Source organism: Nanorana parkeri, unplaced genomic scaffold (genome assembly GCF_000935625.1).
Source record: "Nanorana parkeri isolate BGI_ZX_2015 unplaced genomic scaffold, ASM93562v1 scaffold211, whole genome shotgun sequence".
Taxonomy (NCBI): Eukaryota; Metazoa; Chordata; class Amphibia; order Anura; family Dicroglossidae; genus Nanorana; species Nanorana parkeri.
In genome coordinates this window covers 196500-223700 of record NW_017306479.1, presented here as the reverse complement: position 1 = coordinate 223700, position 27201 = coordinate 196500, and the positions used below count along the sequence as shown (strand labels likewise).

The window sequence follows — 27201 nt, the reverse complement described above, 5'->3', positions numbered from 1 at the left end:
ATGTGAATGTTCTGATTGGCTCAGAGTACTTCATCTTTCTCTTCCAATTTGATCTTGTACAAGGAGTTAGAGGAGGCTAATATTACCACTGTATTGAGTATTTAGCAGCAATTAAAAAAGAAAATGTTTTAAATGACTATATATTGCATTTATCAGTGTTTTGTTATATATACCTTGAGTTCAGCTATAAATCCTGCCTACTAACACAGCAAGCTGCACAGTTTTCATTTAAACTGCCTTTTGAAAGCTGTGTTATTTTGCATAATGTAATAATAATAATAATAATAATGTAGTAATCATGATTACTGATTAATGATTAAATGATTAAAAGATAATTTTGTTAGCATTAAGCTGTGAAAGAGGCCATTTTTACCAGGGAACTGACCCAGTATTTCTGTGCCTCGTTGTTGATATCTGTCCTTCTGCCACTGTTTCAGCTATTCAGCCATTATGTGTCGTCACAGTCTCTGAGCATCATCCAACATCCATCACTGTCTGTCAATCTGTGTATTATTTCAGCTGTATTATAAAGGAATAACATACCCCCTACAATGAATTATTAAAAGTATCAGCATTCACTGAGAAGTTCAGAAACCGCATAAATACACAGGAAGGCTTCATGGAGCTAAACCATTCGGTCACCAGGTCACTGAATCTCTGAACAAATGAAATATATTAAAGGAAACATGCAGTATAGAGGCTGCCATTGCTATCCTTCCCTTTTAAAAGTAGCATTGGCCAGGCTAACATACTGATCTGATGGCCTCGCTACTTCCTGAGTCACAGACCGGGATATTTGCAGATTAGGACCTCTGACTAATAATATGCATTTGATTGTCTCAGAATGAAACGAAGACAGTCGGGCAACTGGCAATGTTAGCAATGCTAGCCTTAGTATTCCTTTCAGTATAGGTTTGGTACATTCACTGTTGTGTTTATTATATCATGATTTAAACCTGGTCTCCAGGATTAGCAAATAGTGTTGAAATACAAGAGGCATATGTAGTGTGTATTTGAAACTGCAACAAGTCAAATAGAGCTTGCCTCATTTCCTGCTTGGGGGACCAGCATCATCTAGACTTTCCTCCCCAGCCTTACTATCCTTGGCCATTAATGGATTTCAGTTTTTTTTTAATCACGGAGGCTCAGTATTATATGTGGGTGTTATCACAATCTCCTGTTTTCATGTACCCTGCTGGCCCCTCTACCAGCCATGATCTGCTTGCTTTTTATAAAGAAGCGAAGAGACCCCGTGATGATGCTACTGGGTCCAAAATAAGATATGTAATTAAAATGGAAAAGCATATTTAACAATTCCAATAGCATGTTGATGATGGGGGAAGGAGGACAAACTTATTTCCCTACTTGTTATACCCTACTTTTGTAGGTATGATCAAGGTATGTGAGTGTAGTTGTTCCCACACCCTTCCCCTTAAGAGATATTAGGGTTAATTTACTAAAGGCAAATAGGCCATTCACTTTGCAAGGGAATGTACACATAGCAGGGGAAGTTTCCCTTAGCTTGGGGACAGCAGTGATATTTCACTTTGCAATAAAAACTCAATCATGTGCAAGGAAAATTAAAAACAATTACCTTTGCTTGCACATGATTGTATGATGAAAGTCAACAGAACTTCACCTCATTCAGTAAGCTGAGGGAAACTTCCCAATTCCTTTGCAAAGTGAACAATCTATTTGCCTTTAGTAAATCAACCCCATAGTGTCCATTCAAGTCAGAAGCCATCCCAAAATGGCTGCCAAAGCTCATTAATGCAGTTCTAAAGAGTGGCTTAAGTTATCTATGGAGACAGAGAGGAGAGAGACATAATGTCCAGTATCCTAGCTGCTCTCCAGCTTCCTTGAACCACATCACACTTAAATTGGGGATATTTTCTAACAGGGGTAAGTTAGCCATACCTTTAGAATATTATTGTTATTTTAGGGATATTCAGATACCAAGTACCGTACTCAGTCCAAGTACAAGTACAGATACTTTTTCAGCTCCAAGACTAGACTAGAAAAAAATTCAAAAGTTAGAAGGCAGCTGTCATTTTTAAGGAGCATACAGAGCTCCTGGGATTTGTGCATCCCTGTTTTAATGCATGCATTTATTTTTAACAAATATTTATATAAGGGATGCATCGATACCATTTTTTCAAATGCAAGTACTGATACGTGTCCAAGTACTCACAGATACAAGTACTGATACATTTTGTTTATTGTCATGTGACAGTTTTTTTAAACAATACAGACTAATGATTTCAGGACAGTGGTGGAGTGCCAGAGCCAGGTCCCAGCTGCCACCGCTGCAACCCTGATAGTTCTCTTGAACATGCCAAGTATCGGCACTGGTATCTGAACATCCCTAGTTATTATTATTATTATTAATAATAATATTGGTTTTTATATAGCACCAACAATTTTATGCAGCTCTTTACATAGTTACACATTCACATCAGTCCCTGCCCTCAAGGGTATAATTTGTGTAATTGATTTTCTCACAGTAGACTATCAGCAAGGATGCTGTTTCCACCTGTCTGATACAAGATAGAGGTAGAGCACCGAGAAAAGGTGTATATGATAAGTAGTATCAAACATATATATTTGCATATCACATCAAAATGTTCCTTCAGGTAAACTTAGCAATAACAACTCAATAACAAAATGAACACTCAGTAAAATATGGATGATAACATCCCTTTAATGTGAAACAAAGACTTCTAGGAGAATTTCCTTATCCATACAACACACGTATAGGCTTTCCTTCATAATGCGCGCTCTACAGACTGCGTTGCTTTTATTATGTTGTTAACTAGGTCTATAAAACACCAAGGACATTCTAGACAAGCGCTGTACTCACTGCTGGTCACACTAATAATTTCCCCTATAGCTATTGGAGGGAAGGGGCCCTCTGCAATTAAACAGGAATACTATAAAGTGACCATGAAGGTCAAAATATCGTCCCCAGGTTTCGATCCAAACGATTATTATGAAAGCAATGCTTCAATGCAACTATAATCCAGCAACTAATCCGCACACAGGGAAATAAGAATGAGTGAAGTCATCCTTTATACAGATTGTCTTATATGGTTTGTATTGACAGCGTTCCCTATGTGTCACAAATTAAAGATGAATTCAGGGCATTTTCAATTTCTGTTTCAATGTATTTTTACTTTATTTGTTTCCTGTTACATTGTAACATTTTCCATATACGAGGCTGTCTTTTTGGTTAGATGAATAGCTTTTAGTTCTGAGATCTAAGCACAGTTAGATCTCAGCTAGTAGCATTCATTTTTCATGCTTCAGGTGCCTGATGAAGTACATTTGCCCCTGCGGACGTTAGTGTTAGGACTTAGGTTAATGTTAGGATCCAGGGTTAGAGGGTTAAGATAAGTGTTGGTGATTAGGATATTAAGTAGTAAGTTAAGTGTTAGGGTACACTTAAAATGGGCCAGAATTTAAAAGCTTGCTCCCTGTGGTATCTCCACATACTTGCAAAAGTCTTCTTGCCTTGAATCCCAATCATCTTGCCTTGAATCCCAATCATATGCAAATGTCAACATTTCTAAGCTGCAATGAGAGCTTATCCCCTCCTCCCTTCTAAACCCCTCTATTAGTCCATCATTATATTGGGTGTCCTTAGTAGCCAACATGAAGATGCAGGAGGAGGATAGGGCAGACCAGTTCTTGATTTTGTAACAAGTGCTGTGCTGTCTAACAGGGGTGCCTGGATCACAAGACTTACGGAACAGAATAACAAACACTTTAGCAGGTAAAATAGTTTGTATTTCAGCTGTATACCTAGCCGCTTGCTGGCAATCCAGCTTTAAATTTCAAGAGCAATTTCAGAATTCTAGGCTTATCTGAGAACTGCTGAGGCTAATTGCAGCTGCGGGTAACTGTTATGGAAAACAGAGAAATTTAGACATATGTGTAAACAGCACAATTACATGTCTAAATCTGCCAGCTAATTACGACGAGTGCTGCTCCTGATTTATTGCTGCACACCAAGCTTGTAAACGGATGGTGAAATGATTAGAAAAATATGAAATTGCCCAAGGGTTACAGACGAGTGCTTTTAAAGACCACGGTCAAATCATTTTGACAAAAGCATTACATGTATTAGTATGTTACTTTTCCCAATGACAGCCCGTTCTTCTGATTCCCTGGAGAAATACAAGGCTATAATAGAGTTCAAGGAGCCCCCCTAACTGTTGTACGCTTCTATTCACACACTTGCTATTTTATGCCACTGGAAGAAAGAAAAAACACACACACATATATCTCTCTCATATATATATATATATATACACACACATTATTTCTGCTGGGATAAAGGTACCTTGGGTCTATGGAAATGCAGAGGGGTTATAAAATAAGCAAGGTTTAGATTCAGGCAGTTTATAGGCTGGTTAATATATTGTAATTAATCCAATCATGCGATTTAAAATATAAAAGTAAAACTAAAAGCAAATGTAACATTTCCATCTTCCAAAGTCTTTACAAATCTCCACCTTATTTTTTAAAGTTGGCCACAGGCCTATAAGCGCATTACTATATGACCTCACATATGTTACATAAAAGGATTTCTTCTCTATTAAATATGTGATGGCACTGTGGCGCTGCTCTTGGCTCATTTTCACATATTTGGTGGATGTGTGAAGGAATCCAATGATGTTGGACTTCAATATTTCAACTATGTGAAAAAGCCTTCAAATTAAATCTATGCAATACTCCAAATAAAGGCTTGCTTTTGGATATTACAGAGGTACCCATTACAAGATGGAATAAAATAGAATACATATAATTTCTGGCCAAACACATCCACCTTACCAACCATTCAATGGCTGCCACTCCTCTCGGCCAATCTATGTCCACTGGCTTCCAATAGTCCAATGTATAAAATGTATAATACTAACAACATACAAAACCATCCACAATTCTACCCCAACCTACCTCACCAACTGCATTCATTAAAATTTATTAAAAAAATCATTAAAAGAAATGAACATTTCTATCACAGTACAGTATATATCCAATCATTGTAATCATACTATGTCATCATCAATTCCTCTGAGCTTATGCCTGTTATCCGAGTCAGTACATATAGCATATTAGCAAATGTCATCATTCCACCATACATCTCCATATTTTTGTTCTAATTCATAAATGCCATAATTCCAAAGACTGATCCTCCTAGAAATATCTAAATATTTTTAAGGACATATATTCAAAGCATTTTGCAGAACTTCAGGTTATTCTGCTTCTTCAGGAAACCCTTAGATGCTCCTTAAAATGTTATCTTTATTCAAACTTCAGTGGTTAAATTATAAAATGTGTCTTCTTCCAGGGTGCCAGCATAAATCCCCTTGGTGGTAAATATAGAGACATGTGTTGTGCTGTTGCACAGGTATAAAAGTATCACACAATTCATAGTCATGATTATTATTCATATTAATGTGAAATTAGGCTTTTCCCCATAGTTCTCCTTAGGGTAACGGGAGGACACAAACTAGCGTCCTCCCGTCACCCTAGGCTCAGTATACCGCGAGCTGTAGCTGGCGGTATACTGAGACTCCGCAGTATACCGCCGCAGCTGAAGTGGATCCCGACAATTATGTCTGGATCCGCTCAGCTGCATGACTGACAGCTGGCTCTGCCTGTCTAGAGGCAGAGCCAGCTGTACCCGTCCCCTCCCCCGTCTGTTCCGCCAGTCAGCGCTGGCGGATCGGAGGGGGGAATCCAGCCCCTCCCCTGTCACTGCAGACAGGATCGAGAGGTGAGCAAACGCCGGTATGTGTTCGCTCACCTCCCGATCTACTGAGCCGACCTGTGACAGTCTCATTGTCACAGGTTGGCTAGAACTATGAGGTGAGTGAAAAGTAGTCACCTCATAGTTCTCCTTTAAGCCATTGGTTCAGTGCCATCAATAGATGGTCATTATACTGACATCTTGTGGTCGTTTTGGGTTATTGCACCATTTTTTTGTGTTCCCTCCCATCTATGATGTATTTCCCCCCTTCTTCTCCAAGTAGTCTTCTGGCATAAACATGACCACATGTTAATCTGCATTGCATGCTTGGAAACATTACCATCTCTGACCTTCAAATACCATCTATTCATTCATCTGGTGTATCCTGTTGTCTGCTGTAACTTGCTGGAAGCAATAAAGTACTTTGTGGATGGAAAAGGTATTCGGTAAGTTCAGCTATCTGATAAGGATTGTCCGCAGTGGTTATATCTGCTTATACAGGCCAGGCATAGAGGTTTCAGCAAGGGACACATTGCTAATACAACACTCGGAGTGAGAATATGTTGTCTGTGTTGTGTTGTCACAGAATGGGAAAGAAAGAGACACCATGGCTTGAAGGGCTTCAATTCATATCAAAGATTAAGCACAGTATACTTGCACTGTCCACCACTTTTAACAGATGATTAAACAAGATCAACCCATGTCCTCAGATGTTTATCAAAACTGATCATTCCCAATTCCCTATAGGGTAAACCACCTTCCACCTTGTGCCTGCTGACAGAGTCTTAACCAGACAAAAGTCTTTAGGCGATCCCCTAAAACTCATCTCTTCATGGAAGCCTATCTCGCTTCCACCTATAAACTGTATTTCTGCTTCCTGCTTTAACTCATCCCTCACTAGTATTACCTTTTGTATCACTTGACCCTCTCTTTTAGATTGCAAGCTCTCATGAGCAGGGCCCTCCGAATCCTCTTGTATAAAACTGTATTGTAACTGTACTGTCTCCCTTTATTTTGTAAAGTGCTACACAAACTGTTGGTGCTATATAAATCCTGTATAATAAAATATATTTTTATGATTGCTATATCTCTTATACCAAAAATTTGGAGGACTACTAAATCACCAGTTTGGAGGGACTGGCTGGTACAGATGTCCCTTTATACTGAAATAGAAGATCTGGTGTATAATCATCATCAGTCATTGGATTTTGTTCATCTAAAAAACAAGTTTTTTTCCTGCTTTTTTTTTTTTACACTTAATGATGTATTGTTAGTATGATTATAATTTTTCTATTCTCTTTTTGTACTGTTAAACTTAAAACAAGAGAGAGAAAAGACATAAGCAAACAAATCTCATCTTTTTTTAACTACTTGAATCTCAGACTGTTTATACCCTTTTAATCAAGGCCATTTTTCGGCTTTACTAGGTCATGTAACACTTTACCCACATTCATTTTACATCATTTTTGTGACTGATAGAGCTTTCTTTCAGTGGTATTTACTACATGCTGGGTTTTTAATTCTTTACTATAAAAAGGAAAAAAGATGCAAAATCTGCCAGGACAGTACGAACACCCCTGAAATGACACCATTTTGGAATGTAGACACTCCAAGGTAATCTACTTTTTCCCACAATTAATGCTTGTATTGAGGGGGTTAAAACATGCAGCTTGGTAATAGTGCACCAGATACAACATATACAGGTCATACACAGAGGGTTCAGGAGGTAAAGGGGTTACTGTACAAGTTGCATACAGTGGGAGGATGAACGTGAAGGGGTTAATGTACAGATGTGCAGAATAAGGGAGGTGCATGGGGTTAATATACAGGTCACTGAGAGACAGTGTGGAGAGCAGCAGTGTGCCGCTACCATGAGCAGTACAGTGCTCAGGAACTAATAAACGACTCATCCATTCATTCGTTTCTGTTCCTTGTCCTCCCTCTGTTGTAAGAGGAAGGGGAGGGCTCTCTGATGTATACACACACTGTTTGCATCATGTGATCACTGTGATAGCTCTCTCTATGACCAATCACAGTGATCTGAAGATACAGAGGTGCTCAGATCAGCTCTGTACACAGTCCCCGTGAAAGGAAACATCTGGGGACAGCATGGTTCACTGGTAATAACGGGCAGAACAGTTGCCCGAGGGCTATTTCTGGTATGACATTTGAAATAGATGACCACCTCCCTGTTGTTTTTTTTTAAAATGCAATAGTAGAGAGGGTTATAGGGATTCTGTCACTTTAAGAAAGCAAAAAGCTGCGGAAAGGTATAAAGTGCAGGCACTTGAAGACACGTAATTGCAGCAGCTTTCAGCACCCGCTACTTCACCTTAATGCCGAGCTGTTCTCACTTGCAGGTTGTGGCTGAGTCTGCTGCTAATCCCACTTCCCACACATTCAAATTGGACTCACTGCAGGGAAGAGTGGAGGAAGCAGACAGAGGCATGTAGGCGTCCTGCCTATCAAAAACAGCAAATGGTTTGCCCAACCAGAAGGACCTTGCATTGTGGCAAAAGAGGAGGTACAGCACCTGTGGTTGCCTATCCTTAAGGCAGAAGACCATGTTGAATCACTTATCAGAGGATGGTTGACAGGCGGTTCACAGGCCCTCAGAAGGCAATACTACTACTTTTATTGCAACACCGCGTCACAACTGCACGCCAAGCGGTTGCGACAAAGCCCCAATGCCAAAGACAAACATGACATACTGTACAAGATGTTTACAAACCCGAGTGGCCAGTTTGTTAAGTTTACAATGGGCAATCAGCGGGTCAGTATAAATGCTGATCAACCACCTGTTTTAACACCCCTTTGCCAACTGTGTGAATGAGGCATTGGGGTTGATTTACTAACCTTATAAACACACCATGAACATGTATACACCTCTGTAGTGTGTTCCCTCCCAGCATGATCTATGGGTGGAATCTAAACACCTTTGTAGTGTGTACACACCCAGCAGGTGTGTTGTGCAAAGCCCTGGATGAATTTGCAAGGTGATGTTGTGTAAATTAGCTCTATGTTGTGTTGCTTGTGTTGATGAATGCAGGAATGTAAATGCATGACCTAACCATTTTTGTCTAAACTGTGAAGCAGCATTATATATGCATCATGTGCATGATTTTTCCATATATGGCATTAGTGGAAATATGCTTTTAGAGACTTTTTGGTTGATAAATAAGTTTTGCTGTGTAAAAATCACACGCACCTAGTGCGTGCGTGTGTTAAGGTTAGTTAATCACCCCCATTATATCTCTTAGCGGCTTTTTGTTTTTTTAAAGCAGAACTCTGGGGGAAAAAAATGATCAACCCCTGCAAACGTGCTACCCTCACACTGAAAGGGTTATGTGCTCATTTGCCTTCTGCCTTGCTCTGGGTTAAAAAAAAATATGCTCACCTGATCCTCGGAGCCAGCTTGCTGTTAGACCAGTCCTTCTGCCTTGCTGCTCCCCCTCTGCAGCCGCAGTCTAAGGTTCCTCAAGTCATAACACTTTATACAGTATTTAGAACATGAGGGTGCCAAGGGACATTCCGTTGCTGCAGTGAAGTAGAAAAGAGGCTGGAGGGAGCGCTGTCACAGCTGGCGGGATCCAAAGTTCATAAACATGCAATTAACCCTTGCAGTGCAGGGGTAGCCCTACTGCAAGGGATACGTTTTGGTTTTTTTATCCCTGGGATTCTTATTTAAAGTCACAGAGTCCCTTTCATGTCTTACTAAAGACACATTGTCTCCTGGCTTCCATTTCCCATGCAGTGATTGTTTTTCTCATGGAAGAGAACAGCACTAACATATCAGACACATACTGTTTTTGGTATGCTGGGAAATCTCAACTAGTAATGCCGTGCTCGCGCTCGGTGTGGGATCGCATCGTCATTATCAGGCCAATAACAATATTTCAATCTATGTCAGGCACTGTGAAGTCATATTAAAACTGTGCTAAACTATAACGTTTGGTCTGCGTTAAAGTAGACCTTTAACCCCTTTGACTAAAAATCACATCAGATCTGCATGCTGATATGAAATCATCTTACATTCATAAGCTAAACATATTTTTTATTTTACTTACAATTTCTTTATTTCCACTTCTTGGTCCACTTTGGCACAAATGATATCATCGTGCACAAGCATTGCATCCTGGGAAGTTTATAGCAGCAGAGCATTGCTGGGAAATCTCATCTGTAATCTCATGAGATCTCAGGGAAAAGCATGTTCCTCCCCAGAGATGATGTGCATGGTCACATGTCCTAATCACATGTGCCAGAGTTCCAAGAAGTAAATGGAAATCTAGTAACCTGCTCTCAGTTAAAATGGCCACTGTCAGAAAACTGGGGAAGAAACGAAAAATAAGTTATGAAAAGAATAAAAAGCCTGCCGTTATCTAGAAGTATGTGTTTATAGATTGGCATTACTAAACATTTCTATAGGTGCCTTTGTTGTTATTTTGAAGATATCGGTAAAGTTCATCTTTAATAGACTGGATGGAGGCAGGCTAGGAGCTATAACATTAACAATCAACTAAGAGCGGTAAAAACCAGGTCTTGCCACATCCTAGCCTACGGCTGTGTTATTATGTTGTGATGCGGCAATGGGGGATGAGGACTTGTCTGCACTGTCTGGCAGGATTGTTTGGACCTAAACAAGCCGCACAGAATTACAAATCTCTTGGCAATTAGCTTACCTTTATTTTAAATGTGCACTTAGCTTCCTGTACTTCAACAGGTTTAGTTTCTTTACTTTTTTGGAATACTAATATGTCTAATCGAGCAACAACAAAGCAATTAATTAAGGGCTATACTCTACTAAAGCAAAGTATATAAACAAATTGGGTTCCTGATATCTTTCTGTGCACGCACAGCATGGAGACTCGTGTGGAGTATGGCCTTCTTCCAGAAGGCTACTATGCTTCAGTTTACAAATATATGGACATTGTGGCTGCAGTGCATTTAAAAGTAATACAAATACATTGCGGTAGGCATTCAGGAGTATGGTAAATCTGTTCCAAAACAAATAACCAGTGTAATAGTTCAGTGTGGCCGTAATGTACAGCCGGGGAGATTTAAAATCAACCACAGAGATAGAAAATCATGTGTTTTTCTGTTCCCTTTAACGTAAACATAGCACGGAAATTGTAGAAGACTCTATATGTTTGTGAACTAAATCAGTCTCTATAGAATGCACTGACCACTGAAAAGGCACCAACAACTCAATGTAATCTGAATATACAATCCACAGTTTGCAGGACAATCTTGATATGTATGAACACACACATAATCAGTATAGGCTAAATATAGAAAACTTTCTATTAGATCCTATTGTGTTTTATTGGATTAGACTGCATTGTAATCATGCAGTTATGTGCATTTTATTTTAATTCTTTATTTTAATTGAGCAAAAATTTACAAATGGCACAGTGCAATTTATTTTTAATGGTCTGTGGTGGGGGTGGGCAACTCCGGCCCTCCATCTGTGCTTTAACTGCATATCCCAACATGCCTCTGCCTTTGGTAGTCATACCTGTAACTGTCAGGCTTGCAATACCTCATTGGACTTCCACAACAGCTAGAGGGCTGGAGTTTGAGCAATAAAAAGTATAAGATGTAATATTGCAATCTTTCAAGAGTGCATTGCATACATTTTGCATACTGTACAGAATATTGTAAGTATTGTGTGATCAAATAATTCATCCTAAACTTCCGTCACATATAAAATACACAAATTATGGTAGCTGTGTATTTATTATTACATCATTAAATGTATTTTTCTTAATGGAAGCAGCAAAGTACCTAATATGTGCCCTGTTATCAGCCTCTTGCAATCCCCTGTATAACAGAATTCAGACTATGGAAGAAATAAGTAGCTCAAGGAGCCACCCAGTTGTGCCACACTGTAAGGTGCATGCTGATAGGAGGAAAGAGTGACTGAAGGGTACACTCATCAATGTGCTGTTTCTACTTTCACTTTTCTTTTTTTTTTTTGAGGGTAGGGACAAGACTAGTAAGTGTTACCGAACTGCAGAAGAGAAAAATCAGGTCTAATGCCCTGCTAGACGGGGATGTACTGGGTGCCAGAGGTGTATAAATCTTAGGACTGACATTGCTAAGTCTAAAATAAGGTATATAATTAAAACAGAAAGATTAAAAAACAAAATACAAATACTTTGGCAAGTAAAACAGATCACAGATATGTATTTCATTGGTTTTTTTCAACAGTTGACCTGGAGTTCAGCTTTATTGAAACAATATAAAAAATAAAAAAAATTGAGTGGTGTATGTTCAAAGCCCAGTTGAGGACTCCCTATTTGTTGCTGTAATGCAGTCAGGTTGCATATACAGTAATGATTGTGTTTGTGTATTCTTCCATACTAAGTGCTGCAGCAATGGTTAAAATACCCTGAGCTATCAGCACCCTGGAGAGTTGGACCACTGCTCTCACAAACAAGTAGCGGCTGGGTCTCCAGTGGTCTAACGCTCTCCTCTGCACACTGCTCCAATCAACAGGGCTGCTCAGAGAGCTAGAACACTATTCTAAAAAATTTAAAATAGAAACCCAGCAAAGTCCCATTATAAGATGCAAGTAGGAACCATGAGGTGGCTGCTCATACTTTGTTCATGCACCCTTGCTGCTCTGATGTGTAGCTTGAGCTACATAAATTCTTGATACTTCTGGGGATAGGGGAACATTCCTTTCTTCCTGCACTCACTGGCCTAAGGGCAGGTTCACACCATTTTCTGGTCCAGATCTGGTCGGGAAAATGGTGTGAACCTGCCGGCAGTTCCAGTGCATTCCAGACCAGACAAAATGAGATATGCAGTATTTTTCTGGTCTGGTCTGGAACGGACTGTGCTGGTGTGAACTGGGGCCAGAAATAGCATTGGGATACATTAGGATGCATTTTGGGTCCGGAAACAATCTGGTCTGGTCTGGAGATTATTTGGATGTGGTGTGAATGGGCCCTTAATGGCCACTTCATATGCTAAGCTCAGTGGAGGTCTCAACTTAAAAAGATGAAACCCGTAAAGGACATTTGAGAATTTAAAGTAGTCAAATGGGTGAGGGAGGAGCTCTGACAAAATGCCAACTACACACCTTTGAGTTTGGAAGGCTCCTCTTCTGTAGTGCAAATGCCAACTCTGATTTTACTGTACACTGTGAGTCTCTCACAATGTGCTTCAGAAGCTGCAGCAAGTCAGAATGAGGCCGTCTGATTTCATGGCTCTTTCATTTCTTGGATTTCAGTTCTTTCAAACACGGAGACACAACATCACACGTAGGCATTGCCTAGCACAGTCAGCATGCAAATGAGGTCTTCCTTGGAATGCCCACTCCTCCAGACTGACATCCACCCTTTAAGGCAATTCAATTGTTGCATAACTCCATCCTAGAGCAAGCCCACTGCTTTCATCAGGACTGAGGACTCTTGAGAGGAGGAAGGGAGGAGGGAAAGAGGAGTAGGGCCATACACGATCAGGCTGCATTGCATGGTTAGGATAAGGGAACCAGTGATGACATTGTTGGGTCTATAATAAGGTATGTAATAAAAACAGAAAGATTAAGAAAAAAAAAGTAATTATCATGTTAAAGAAGGGAGGAGCCAGGGAAGGCAAAATATAAACGGATTACATTTTGGCTTTAATTACTTGGTTTTCCCATTGAATTAAATCCAGGCCCGGAACAAGAAATGAAATTGGCCAGGTAGGCTTTTCTCCCCGTGTGTATTTTAAGGTGTCATTTTCAATTCTGACTGAAGTGTAACCTGCTAAACAAATCTTTCATGAAAACACCCACACTGTCCTAAATAAAATACTCTGCACTGGTGCCGTGCGGACTGACTCTTTTTCTTCTCTTTAGAAGCAGACCGGAGCGCTCTGGGCTCACTGCACGAGAGTGTGTGCGTGTGTGGTCTGGCTGCTCTCCAATATAAAACAGCGAGAATTAAAACACAGACAAAAGACAATGCAGTGTTTATTGACGGATGGATTGTCAGGTAAATGCTCCCAAGTAGAGAAGAGGGGCTCGAGAATCACGGAGCCAAGAAAACAAAAACTATTAATACGAGACGTGAGAATGGTGCTGTGTACATTGTAGAAAATAAAATGAAATAGAAAGTAGAGGAAAAAAGTGAATGCTCCTTCTTGTATGGTACAGGAATTTCTGTTTTATTTCTAGGCTGCAAACAAAAAACAATGGCTTGTTTAGAATTATGTTTTATTAATATTTTAAAGCCTAACCCCAACCAATATTGAGTGGGGTTGAGTTGATCTTTCTTTTATTAAACAAAGGTCAGAGAGATCCTAACATGGTGAACCACCAATACCTACAATTAAAGTGGACCAGAACGTAAAAAGTGAAGGTTTCCTCCTAGTAGTGCACATCCTGATATGTGAGGGTGCCTAGGCACTGCTGTATCTACAGCCTCAAAGCTGTATATCTGTTGTGTGAGATCTAAGGCACTGCTGCCTCTGACTGCTAGTCTCATGAGATTTTGTCACTGCTGTGCTGCTCTCAGCGGGAGGCTCTGAGATGAGGAAGGAGATCCCTGACTCTACATATATAGCCATCCCTGAAGAAGAGAGGTTAACTGGACTAATACGGCATACCCATTTACATTACACTACAATTTATTTTGTCATACTAAATATAAAATCTATATACTTATTGCTTTCCAACAAGTTATACCTGTGCCAGCATTGAGTATATTAGCTGCACACCTAACTATTTTTGACACTGCGATTTCCGTAAGATCTCTCCCCCCTGATTACATTCATATCAAAAAAGTTGTCCACTCAGAGTGTGTGTAACGCTGTTTGTGATAATCTCATTAAAATAAAGATAGACTCTGAAAAACTTGGCCTTAAGAACTGTAGGAGAGCAATGATATTATTAAACAGGTTAAATTGCCACGGCTGTGTCTGAGTTCTATCAGTCTCTGCTCTCCGCTTTGCTAGAGGGCAAAGAAATATCATCTGCGTATTCAACGGGGAATTTATCACTGACAATAGCTCAGGAGTTATTAGCTGTATGAAATATTCCTTTCAGTTCTAAGGACATTGATACTGTGTACATTTTCTGGAGGGGCAAATAAAACCATTCGGTTAGTTAAAGCACAGCTCCACATCAAACACAAAATTTGCCCGTAGGTATTCCATGCGAGCAATACCGAATGTCTAACTCTCTTTTTAGGTACAGTGTTTGGATGAAAAAGTAATGTTCCAAATCTGTGCCCAGCCCATAGCAACCACAAATGCCTCTCATATGTGTATTGTAGATGCTTTTAGACACTGCACATAATGCAACCCCAGCCAAGCAGCTAAATACACAAAAATGCATAAATGCATAATTGAACCTGCCCAAAGATTTGTACTCTTGTCCATTTAGTCCTTCGCTTTACACAGCTCTGTACCACAGCACAGTCTCGCCTTGTACTTTCATTTACAGGTCTTCTCCTTACCATGTGGCTGGAGAATTAATGAGAAACAGAACACTGATGAGCTGATCTATCTTCCTATCAGCATTCTACTTGCACTGAAGAACACCTGATGAGCTCTTATGCAATGATTGTACCCTAGATTTTCATGAAGCTGATACTGAACTGATACTGAAATGCAGGTAATACTTGCATTGGAAAAAGGTCTTCACCTCACCCTGTGGCTGGCTGGAAAGTGAAATAAGGAACAGCAAATTACTTAGGCAGGCATTAGGAGGTAATTGGTTAAACTGGAGCTCTACTTAAATGTTTACATAAAAAAGCCTTGGAAACCTAGGCACTTGGTCATGTGATCTCTGCTGAAGAGAAGGATCATCCTATCTAAACTTGCTTCGCTTTAGCTTCCCTTCCCTTTATATTCCCTTTCTTTTCTGATCAACCTCCCCGGTCATCTACGTGGCGCTTTAATGAGACTCTTCTCCGTGATCCCATCACAGTGGAAGCTGTTATATCTACCATTTCTATTTTTATTGACACACATGCGTCGGATAACACGTCTCCCCCAATTAAGTGGGAAGCCCTTAAATGCCTTCTCAGAGGAATACTTATTTCTCATGCGTCGCGCTTAAAGAAAACCCGCGCTGCAGAACTTGCATCCTTTTGCACGTTCTATAAGGAATTGGGGGCCGGGCCGTTTTACATCGCCCGCTTTCCTAGTTCGAATCACTTTGTGGCCTTGAGGAAGCACCTTCTCATACCATCTAATATTCCCTTTCTTGATCTTCCCTTCATTTGTCATGATTAAGTTCCTCAGCCTTCTCACATGGAGCCAGTGGCGGAACTACTGTTATAGTGACCCATGCGGCCACTATGGGGCCCGGCTAGGACCATGAATAAAGGGTCCCCCTGATTCCGTGCAGGCCGCCTTGGTCGCTATGGCATCACAGGCTGCATGACTATCACTGGCAGCTGTGAGGAGGAAGATGCCACTGGTCAGATCACTGACAACCTGTCAGTGATCTGTGCAGCGGTGTGCGTTCCTCCTGAAAGCCGCTGTTGAGTCAGTGACAGCCAGCAGCTGCGTTGGAAGAGGCCGGGGCTCAGTGGCGGCGGAGAAAGACGCGGGGCCTGGTGGTGTTGGGGGAGGTGGGGCCTGGGCCCAGCGGCGACCGTAGAGGAAAAGGAGGAAGAGAGGGCCAGCGGTGGAGGAGGCTGACAGTGCATCAGGGCTGACAGGTAAGAGGTGTGCAGAGGTGTTACCAGCCCACCTGAGACCCTGCAGAGCCCACTATCCACCAGAGAGTCTATGGTGGGCTCTGCAGGGTCACTCTCAGATGGGCTGTGTGAAATATCAGGTGTGCTGTGCGGGGTCTATGGTATGTGCAGGGTCTCAAGTAGGCTGTGCAGGGTCTCTGGTATGTGCGGGGCCTCAGGTGAGCTCTGCAGGGTGTCAGGTGGGCTGTGTGGGGTCTCTGGTGCGCTGTGCAGGGTGTCAGGTAGGCTCCGCAGGACCTCTGGCGTGCTGTGCGGGGTCTCAGGGGGCTTTGCTGGATCTCAGGTGGGCTCTGCAGGGTGTCAGGCTGTGCGGGGTCTACGGTGGGCTCTGCAGCAGTAAACGGGAACGTATTCTGGAGGTAGGTCCTTTTTTTGGGGAGAGGCCCATACAAAATGTTGCTATAGTGCCCTATAATTTCTAGTTACGCCCCTGGCTGGAGCAATTTATGCTATAGTAAAAGTAAGTATTTCAGCCCCTTGCTTACAATTTATCAATTCACCCAAGAAAAAGTATTAACTTATACAACATAGAGAGCTCAACACTCAGAAATCCAGTGTGTTCTTAACTTCCTGTTTGATCTAACAACACAGTGCCTTTCCTGTACTGCTTTGTCTGCATCACAAGTTGCATTGTTATCCCACTTGTTGGACTACAGAGCTCTGCTTATCCCACCCCTCCTCCCTCTCTATGTGTATACATTAATTTCATTTCCAGCATCAGAATATTGTTGCCTTGACTATGAAGTGCCTGGGCACAAACTCTGTGTAGAGAAATGGCTCTCAAGAGATGTAGTTCTGGGGGTGTAACCAGGTCAACATGCTAGCTCCCGGCAGCAGCCCATGCAAGAATTTTACAGGCCTGGTGATGATGTCACAGGGTGTAATAACAGCTGTTTCTCACTACAGGAACAAGGCAAAATATGAATGCTTGGACATGCTCTACAGAGAGAGAGGGATGTTTGGGGTTAAATGTGGGTAATGCTTAGATATATCCTTTCAGTAATTTACCTTCAAAGCTTCCATCAGAAACCTAAATATCATATTTGAGCAGCAGGCTAGAGCAGACCTGGGCATATTATGGCCCACGGGCAATATCCGGCCCTATGTCTGTTCCTGTCTGGATGTGGTTTCGTGAAACAGACTTGCGCTCAGTTATGGCTTCCCCCACTGCAAGCCATAGCTTTGTGCTGGTCAGTGATCGGTCCTCTTCAATCATTGGTTGCTAGGACTGCTAGCATCCTAGCAACCAATGATGTCAGGGGTCCTGACTGTTTTTGTAATAGATGTTAAAATAATTGGCACTAGAGGAGGTTGAAGAAAATGTAGGCTGTGTAGTTACTACGGCAGTTGGATGTCACTTGCTGGCTCTGCTGATCTCATACTGTAGTGTTGCAGGCTCAAGGGGCCACAGGAGAAACTGGGACAGCTGTGGAGGGCCCTATTGGTTCGACCCATTAGAACAGTCCCAGTTTCTCATGTAGCCTCTTGGGAAAATGAATTGCCCACCCCTGGGTTAAAGTGTGAGAAAACAGCAGTGAGTTCCTCCCAGATGTACTTACAAGTTCTTGCTCCGAAATGCGTTAGCAAAGCTTTGCACACTGCGTAGAGAGGCCAGATCCAAACTCATGACTTCAATCTTTGCTTTGTGCTGCAATGAAAAAAAAAAGAAGAAAAATTAAAGCGTAAATGATAAATAACTGTAAACTTGGATCGGGGTATCACATTACACTTAATGCATTGTGGAATATATCCGAGTTTGCTTGCTTAATGTGAAATGCCCACAGTGTGAGTAAATCACTCGAATGGATGAGAGAGGAGCGATCACTGCCAGAGGTAGCATTGTAGCAGCGCATTTCGGCTAAATACAGAGCATAGGTGTCTAACAAGTTTATTAAAGGCTATGAATTAAAAACAGACAGCGCCAAGTATCCTTCAGTGGGTGAAGTTACACCATCCATCATATGGCTGAAGAGCAATTTAACCATTTGCTGTCAAGAAGTGTACACAGTTTTCAGCAAACAGAGGCTACGGGTCAAACAAATACAGCCCTGATCAGATATATGCCTTTTGATGTTCACTTCTGTGTGCTGCCCAGCTAACCTCCCACAATACTGGTGTTCTGTTCCTTCATTATGTTGTTTGAACTGAGAATTCCAGATTATAAAATGCATTACAACAAAGAGAAAAGGGTCATAGCCACCACTCCCTAATGTATGTGTTGTTGAAGCAAACCTTCTTTACACACATCACATAAACTCAAATGCTGATAATATACACAATCTCTTGACTAGTTGGGATTTCAGCAAGGCCCTGCATCCCTTGAAATGTGGAGATTTAGTGACGACTGAGAAGTGAACATGATGTGTATGTGATAAGAAGCTATGCACAGGACATATGGGATTTCTAGGGGTTCATTTTTATCTCATGACAGGTGTACATCAGGCACATGAATTATTAAAGCCTAATTGTTGTTTCCACAAAAACTATATGGTTAAACTAAAGGGTCTATTGATAAACTATTCAGAGAGCCATTCAACCTGCAAATCTCTGTGAAAGCTCGTTCTCTGCAAATTGATGCACAAAACGAACATGCTTAGTATATTTTCTACATAAACCCATTGTAATTTTCAATGTCATCATGTAATACCACATTATGAACCCCTGAAGGAGCTATGGAGCACAGGAAATAAATACTTCTTTCCTCTGCTCCTCTGCTCCATCTAGTGCCCATAATGTGGAATTTTACACATAGGACATTCAAATTGGAAAGAAAATGGACTGAATACTTTCATTTTGGTCTGCATTCACACAAAGAATGTTTGTGGTGTTTCAGAGGACTACTGAATATTAAGTTTGATATGTCTTACTTTTGTTTATTGTAAATCACTTGAAGCTCCAGGAGAGATGTGTTGAGATTATGTCTAATGCCCCTTTGCCTGTCACAACCTCCCAACTCCTTCTAGTGGTTACCTGTTACTACTGTGCCTATTCCAGCCTTGTCAACTGTGGGCTTATGAGCCTAGCCATACACCCCTCAGCCTGGGGATTGGTTAGTGGCGCTTTATTTAAGCTGAGCTTATAATAGTTCAGTCTAGTTTTGTCTACACAAGCCTGGACCCTGCCATAGTATATCTCAAATCTTGTACTTATCCTTATCTTGTATCACAGTCTTGTGTCAGTTCCTGTCTTGTATTGTAGTCCTATCTTGATCCTTTATCATAGTCTTATCTTGTATCTTGCTACCTGTTTCAGTCTGTATCTTTACCCTGTACCTGGCTTGTATCTTGCATCCTGTTTCTGTACTGTGTCATGCTTTCTGTTTATATCTTTATCTTGTCACTAGTCAGTACTACTGCTTTGTTCCTGGGGGCCACCTGCAACATTTATAGCCGGAGTGTATAGTCTAAGTCCTGGGATCATCCGAGTACTGGTAGGTGCACTTGCCTTAAGGGAAAGGCGGCTGCTAGAGGTGAATCAACTCACCACTATACACTCTGAATAAAGTGTCTGCATTCGGTCCTGACAAGAAGTCTGTTGCACAGATAATAATTTGGATTTGTTTGACCCGCAGGATCCCCCCTATTACCTCAACTCCGTCCCTTTGGCTAGAAGCTCTATAACAATAACCAATAGTACTAAATCTTAACCTAATCGTTGAGCTTTAACATTACCCTTTTTTATTTTAAACCCTTTACAATTACCTGAGCCCTAAATCCTAACTTTAAAGTAAAGCTGTCACAAACCTGGCCAATTCGGACTGGGTATATGATAAAAAATGCATTAGCATAAAACAATCAGGAAATCCAGAGCTATTGGCAGTTGAAGTTACACCCAAAACATGACATTTCATGTATAGATTGAGCTTTGCCCCACACCTCTCACCCTTTGAGCCAAATTATTGGTTCTTTAATGTGATGGGTAGCCTAAGTTGGCCAATAGGGAAGCTTATGATTCAGAAGCATTAGGACTTTCACAGGAAAAGTTGGAATTTGCACATAACGTCACCTACCAATATCTGATGATCTACATATTGGGGGGAATTTATCAAAGCAATTGCCACAGTTTTAGCCTCTTAGATAATTTTTTTATTTTATGTGCAAATCTGTCTTTTAACATGTGCCCCTGTTTTGACCTGGACTTGCACTACTTTTCCAACTGCACGTGTTTTGCACCAGTTTTCATCTGCACTTGTCCTGCGGCAGTCTGAAACTGGGGCATCACCTAACAAAACAATCACAACTTAAGAAATCCCCATGACCACTTCTTCAAGAAGCTTTTTGCTTTTTGCCTAGAGTTACAAGCCTTCTGTCCTGGAGTCCATTACACCTTATTTATGAACAACATTACACTAGCATCATAAATCTGGCGCAAAGTGCATCAAATATATTCCATGCAAGTTCAAACACCCGCAACTGCTTTGATAAATTCCCCCCATTGTTTTTAACATGCATTTATTCACTGAAGGTAACTTCTCCTTGTTGGTTTTGTCAACATTGTCTTGGTTTGAACTGTCCTGAGTTATGCTTGCCTCCAAGACCTTTCCATCGTCTCTCCCATCCTCTGAAACTCTCTATCCCAACCTGTCCGGCTATCTCCTATTCTGTCTGCCTTTAAGCAGTCCTTGAAAACTCAACTCTTCAGGAAGGCCTATCCCACCTCCCAAACAACTGAACTATTACTTTCTCAAACAACATATCCCTACACAGCTACCACCTATTGTATCCCTTGACTTTCCTTTTAGGATTTTTAGGGCCCTCCTAACCATCTCGTCTTGAATTGTATTGTAACTGTAATGCCTTCCTTATTATTATACAGGATTTATATAGCGCCAACAGTTTGTGCAGCGCTTTACAATATAAGGAAGACATTACAATTACAATACAATTGAAGACATGATGGTAAGGAGGGCCCTGCCCGTGGGGGCTTACAATCTAAAATATATGGTAAAGTGCTGTGAAAACTGTTGGCACTATATACATCCTGAATAATAATAATAACAATTTTATATTATATTCTTTATATATAATTATATTAACCCTAACCTTTATCTAACCCCAACACAACCTTAACCACTGCAGACACTGTACCGTATATGTGTGTAAAATGTCAGAACTGAATTTTCCCATTGCTTGTGCAAAGATCTTGGTACCAGGAATCTGATCTGAACTTCCCCTATTGACTTGTTAGTACTGTGTTTAAAATCACTGACTGTGCTCAATGAAAATGCTATTCTGAAAGAAAAAAAATAATGCCAGACGGGAATGAAAATCTTAAAAATGTTTTTACTGCTTCAATTTCACATTAACACAGAATTGTATCTTTGCGTTGCAGTATTGGTAATACAGCAATTTTTCACTGCCATTTTTCATTCTAATGTTTAAAAAAAAATGATATATTTGAAATCTGGATAAAGCATGGATACATTTGCTTGAAGTATTGCAAGAAATGAGAAGAGGTACAATGAGTTGGAGCATAAAAGCCTTCTCTGCCATAATGCTTATTATAATGGCATATAAAATAGAAGGGATAAATAATACATGACTACAGGTAAATTTATATGACAAAGAGTACTTCAACACATGCCATTACGTTTGACAACCTTCGATTTCTACGCCGGTGATGCCTCTTAATAAAACGAATTGGTATCCACTGTACCCCAGGTAAGTAACATCTGCCTTTAAAAGGTGCTTTGGAACAAAGCAAAATGGCGGATTCAGGTCTACTTAATCAATAAGCATGGATCAGGCAGACACATGCGTATATTTAAATAGCTAGCAAAAATATTTATAACAGCACTTAAACAATAAACCCGCTCAACCTGAAAGTCGAGGGAATGGGTTAAAAAGCAATTTAAAAAGGAAAGACAACATGCAGTGAAAGCTTGGCATGCAGAACGATCTTTGCATAGCACTGGTCCACAGATCACAAGAGCAAATCATTCAAACTGGGGCGCCCATAAAAATGAATAAAATTACTTTAGAAGTTTCACAATATGGGCAGCTATAAATCCAGTGTTGTCTTGTAAAAAAAAATGTGGATCCTGGAGAGATGTCATCCACCTACTGTGACCTTACATATAAATATCTGGAAAATTCACCAAGTGTCAAGAGAAGCTACTTCTCTGTCTAAAACCAACTTACAAACAATGTTCTATCACATCTGTCCATATTACTCTGTTTGCAGGTATAAATAAAGTGGTAGTTAGGGTCAGACCTTATTATATTGAAAATCCTGTAGAATATCACAAACTAGCTCCATGGGACCTCTACATGCTACTAACAAAATACTTTGTATACCATTCTCGTTATGCAGGTTGCAAGCTCTGCCTTCCATACACCTTGACTAGGTGTGGACTAGCCAAAAGCATCCAAAGCAACTCTGATGTAGCTCTGGACCAAGACAATTGCATTTTTAAATATATTTCATGATATATGCCTCAATAGTGACAAAGAATATAAATGTGTGAATCAAATGTCTTTGCAAATTATACCATCTTGTTAAAATAGCAGTGACCTCATCAATGGGCTGCAAATAGGCTGTGCAAAGAGAATTGTAGCGGGCCGGACAAAGACATGTTCCATAATATTACATACTTTGTCACTTGATAGTTAGATCTAATGCAGAGTTGTTTTTCAAGCTCCCCCTTCTTTGCCTCCTTACTTCCCCGGCTGAAATGTGTGTGTGTGTGTGTGAATATATATATATATATATATACATATAGCTTATTGCTGCACCGAACAATGCTCAAGTAATGATGTGTAAGCAATGTCCAATGCAGTAATACTCTGGGCCCAGGGGGCAGGTTCATGACAACATAGGCTCAAAGAAAGTGGGTTGAATGACGCTGGTCATCATACAACCCAGAAAACTGGTGGCATCTAGAGGCTAAAATATATTACTGTGGGTGACAGTTGCACATTAAAGGTAAGTATTGCAGCAAAATGTGCTTTTTTATTTTGAATTAGTTTTAATAATTCATGTTGACACTGTCCGTCCTTCTGGAGGGTGGCTACTTTGGTTCCCCATGGTTCTTGTGTGTGTTGTAAACTAGCCACTGCTCCAAGCTCGCTCCTGTGATGGACCACAATCTCACATTCAGTTTACTTATCTGCATTGAGACTGTAGTCCATCATGAGAGTGAGCTTGGAGCGGTGGCTCCAAGGACAGTGCCAGCACCAATTCAGAGATGATTTGAGGATCTACAGCTGAGTGATACACAAATAAGATAGATTGTTGATAAGTGTTGGGGTAACTGAAGGCATTTTTAAGGTTTAACCTCTGAGTTTCGTATTCACTTTAAGGCCTTATTCACACTGCTGCGCGTATATGCGCGTATGCATGTATAGTACCTTATGCAGCATATGCAAATAAATGGTTCCATACACATAGCTGCGTATGGAGCCGTATATTTCCGTAGCATAAAAATGTGCAAAAACAGAATGGAACCGAGATGCGTCCGGGCAGCGTATTTCTGCATATTTACGCGTGTTCAGTTCATTAACATTTCTATTACTAATGATGCATTATGGGATTGCAAATAGTGCACACATATACACTCGTATATACACGCATTACACATTACATTCCGATAGAAGAGGGGAACTACCAAAAGGCCAAAAAAGAGGGGAGTTCAGCAAACTCAACCTGCAGTGTTTGTCACCCATACCTCTTCTAACACATTTAGGATGCACTGATAATTCCCGTACCACATCGTGAAATTTGGTTTGAATCAATGTATTTTTATTTCGATAGCCATTATGACATAACACCCATGTTCTGTTCATGTATTTCTGAAACTTGTAGCCTTGGAAAACTATAGTATTTCCCGGCAAACAAGGCATACTCCTAATATTTATTTTTAGAACATGATAAACTTTCTTTCTCAAGTATATAAAACGCACATTTGTTTAGCAAACAAATAATGAGCCATAAACACAATAACTGAGGTAAAATAAATATTTAGACCCTGCAGTTAGGACACCCAAATCCCAGTAGTCCAAAATCCATAATCATGAGCCCGGCCTTCACATGGAGAGTGCAGACAAGTGAGGAGCAATGCATTAATCCTTCAAACACTAACAGACCATGGCAGGGATTTAGGCCTGGAATGTATTTACAAAGTGACAAATTATATTTTGTATTAAATTGGGAGAGGAAACACATCTACAAATAGCCTGATAAATGTCAGCTGCAGTCAGGAAAAACGGTTTATTTGTACTTCACTAAAACCACAAACTGTTTTTTTGGTTTTATTATTATTTTTGTTCTTTTTTTCAGAGAAGGAAGACTAAAATGTAAAAAAAAAAAAGATAGAAGAAAAAAAAATAGAGAATTTAATGGGTTGATGACCACTGATGTTCTGATGTTCTTGGGCAAATTGCCCTTTTGGAAGTCGTAAGGAAAAAAAAATCTTTAAAATACTGCATAATAAAAATCCAAGCAAACAACTCATAAATTAGCATTAAAACAAGATCTCATAATTAAATGCTGTCTTAGTTCATCTGCTATTCAGGCAGTAAAAAACAGACACTTGCAGTGATATCATCAGCAGAAGAAAAGGCCTCAAACAAAACATTCCATAAAATATATCTAACATGGTATAAAAGTGGCAATCACTGATGCAAAGCAAGAAGGCTGGTTTTTTTTTGTATTTTAAAGCCCAACTCCAGGAAAGAAAAGTCCCTCTGCCTCACCAGCTCCTAGCTTTCACCCTCTTTTAGTTACCTAAGTCAGCCACGCGTGATGATCCTCTTGAGAGGAGTGATTGGAGGCTGCACTCCAGGCCAGCTGGCAGGTCTTGTTGCTACCCTCACGTTGAGATATTTTGACATAGCCACTGGAAGACTTCAGGCAGATCCCATGATTGACAATTAAGGCAGACAATGGACAGGGTCCATGTCACCAAAAAGCAACACAGTCACTGCAAGAAAGACCCTCTCACACTACAGACCATAAAAAGCAAGATTTGGGTCCTGGCCTGTCACGTGACTGGGGCTTTAGGTAAGAAATTGTTTGTTTTTTTGGAAATAAAATAGTCATTTGCTAGGGGCAGATTCAGGGGCGTAACTACAATTCATGGAGCCCCATAGCAAAATGTATGGTACCCCCTAGCGACCCCTCTCTGTGTCACCTGCCAGTCTCAATTAGGAGAACAGTGTGATTGATCCTAACAAAGTATAGTTAAATCAAGGACAGTAAGTGAGCGCTGAACATTGGGGTTTACTAGTTTGTAAACAACAACAACAAAAATGGATGATCAGAGGCTGTAAATGCAATAAATCTACTCACAGATGGGAGATGCAAAGGAGATTTGTGACTAGGGACAGAATGATTTCAAAGCATGATTCTGTAGATCTGACCTCAGCTCTTCTGGAACGATACAATCAGATGACCTCCTTGGGGGGACCCTTCCCACCCTCAGGCCCCGCAGGGGTTGCTATGGCTACGGTTACACCACAGGGCAGATGGAATGGATAAGTAAAAGTTAAGGATTATGTTCTCTAACCCTGATATTAGCCTGGTCACATAACTCTGTCTGTGTCTCTATACTGAGAACATAAGTGTGGAAAAAATGTATGTATACATCTACTGGTGCTCAGGTGGTTCACCATACAAGCAATGAAAAGCCGTGTTTTGCATTGAACTCTATGGACATAGAGTTCTTTTTGCACCTGCCTATGTTACTTGGTAACGTAGGCAAATAGCTGCTCACAAAGAGAGTCTGGATCGCTTTGATCCCACAAAGAAAAAGGATGAGGTAGGTGAAACAATTAAAGAAGATTCGAAAAAATGTAGGCACTAGTGGATAGGTCTAAGTATAAGCTTATGCAATCCAGGGAATACATATACCAAAGTACTTCTTTGTCAGGGGCTCTTGGTGGTTTCTCTTGATGGAGGCACTTCAAAACAAGGCCACTCTACAGAAAAAGGCCTGTATTAAAAAGGCAATGAATAGAATGGAAGGCAGCGAGTGTGCTGCAGATCTAGACCGTGCTGGCTCTTGCTAGAAGCACTGGAGTGAAATATTGATGTGTTGGAGCAAATATATACAGTATAGGCTGCTAAACCCCAATACATCTTAATGCAAGCAACACTACTGGTATCCTGGTCAAACACCTGGTCTCTCTCCCTCCGTCACATCATGACTGGCACACCACTATGATGGGTGTCATCGCTGACCTCTGGATATGCATTCCTATTACAATGCTGATGTTATAGCAGGATAGTAAATGCTGGGACTTTAGAAATCCTTTAACACGTTCGGAGAGTGTATGAGAGGCAATGTGTGTTTTTCCTTTTAAACTTATTTCACCTTGCCCAATTTTTTGGCCCTAAGCAGAGTTGCTTTTTGAGGGCTCAGTCACACCAGAGAAGGTTCATGCATTTTGATGTATTCTCTAGAGCAGTGTTTTTCAACCTTTTTTGTGCAAAGGCACACTTTTTTCATGAAAAAAATCACGAAGCACACCACCATTAGAAAATGTTAAAAAAATTTACCTCTGTGCCTATATTGACTATATATAAAGTAATTCTCTTGAATAGGAATCAAATAAACACAAATAAATTATTTTATAATTACTTTATTATGAAATAATAAAGTATTTTATAATTGTTCATATTTCTGTTCAATCCATGACTTAACTTCACACTTCACACAAATACGTTTTAAATTCAAACTGTAGCACTGACGTAGCCCTGGTTAAAGTAGGGTTCAGTGGGGTTTCACTAGTCTTGGTTAAACCCCACAGA

The 27201-nt window shown here is 40.5% G+C and overlaps 1 protein-coding gene across 1 annotated transcript in view; it reads right to left on the bottom strand.

Annotated features, from left to right (window-relative positions):
* Positions 1 to 27201, bottom strand: part of WWOX (WW domain containing oxidoreductase) — an 811799-nt gene that overhangs the window by 639152 nt on the left and 145446 nt on the right. Inside the window, exon 6 of the mRNA XM_018555739.1 lies at positions 18012 to 18100. Within this exon, the coding sequence (XP_018411241.1) occupies positions 18012 to 18100 (89 nt within the window). The remainder of the gene's footprint in view (positions 1 to 18011; positions 18101 to 27201) is intronic.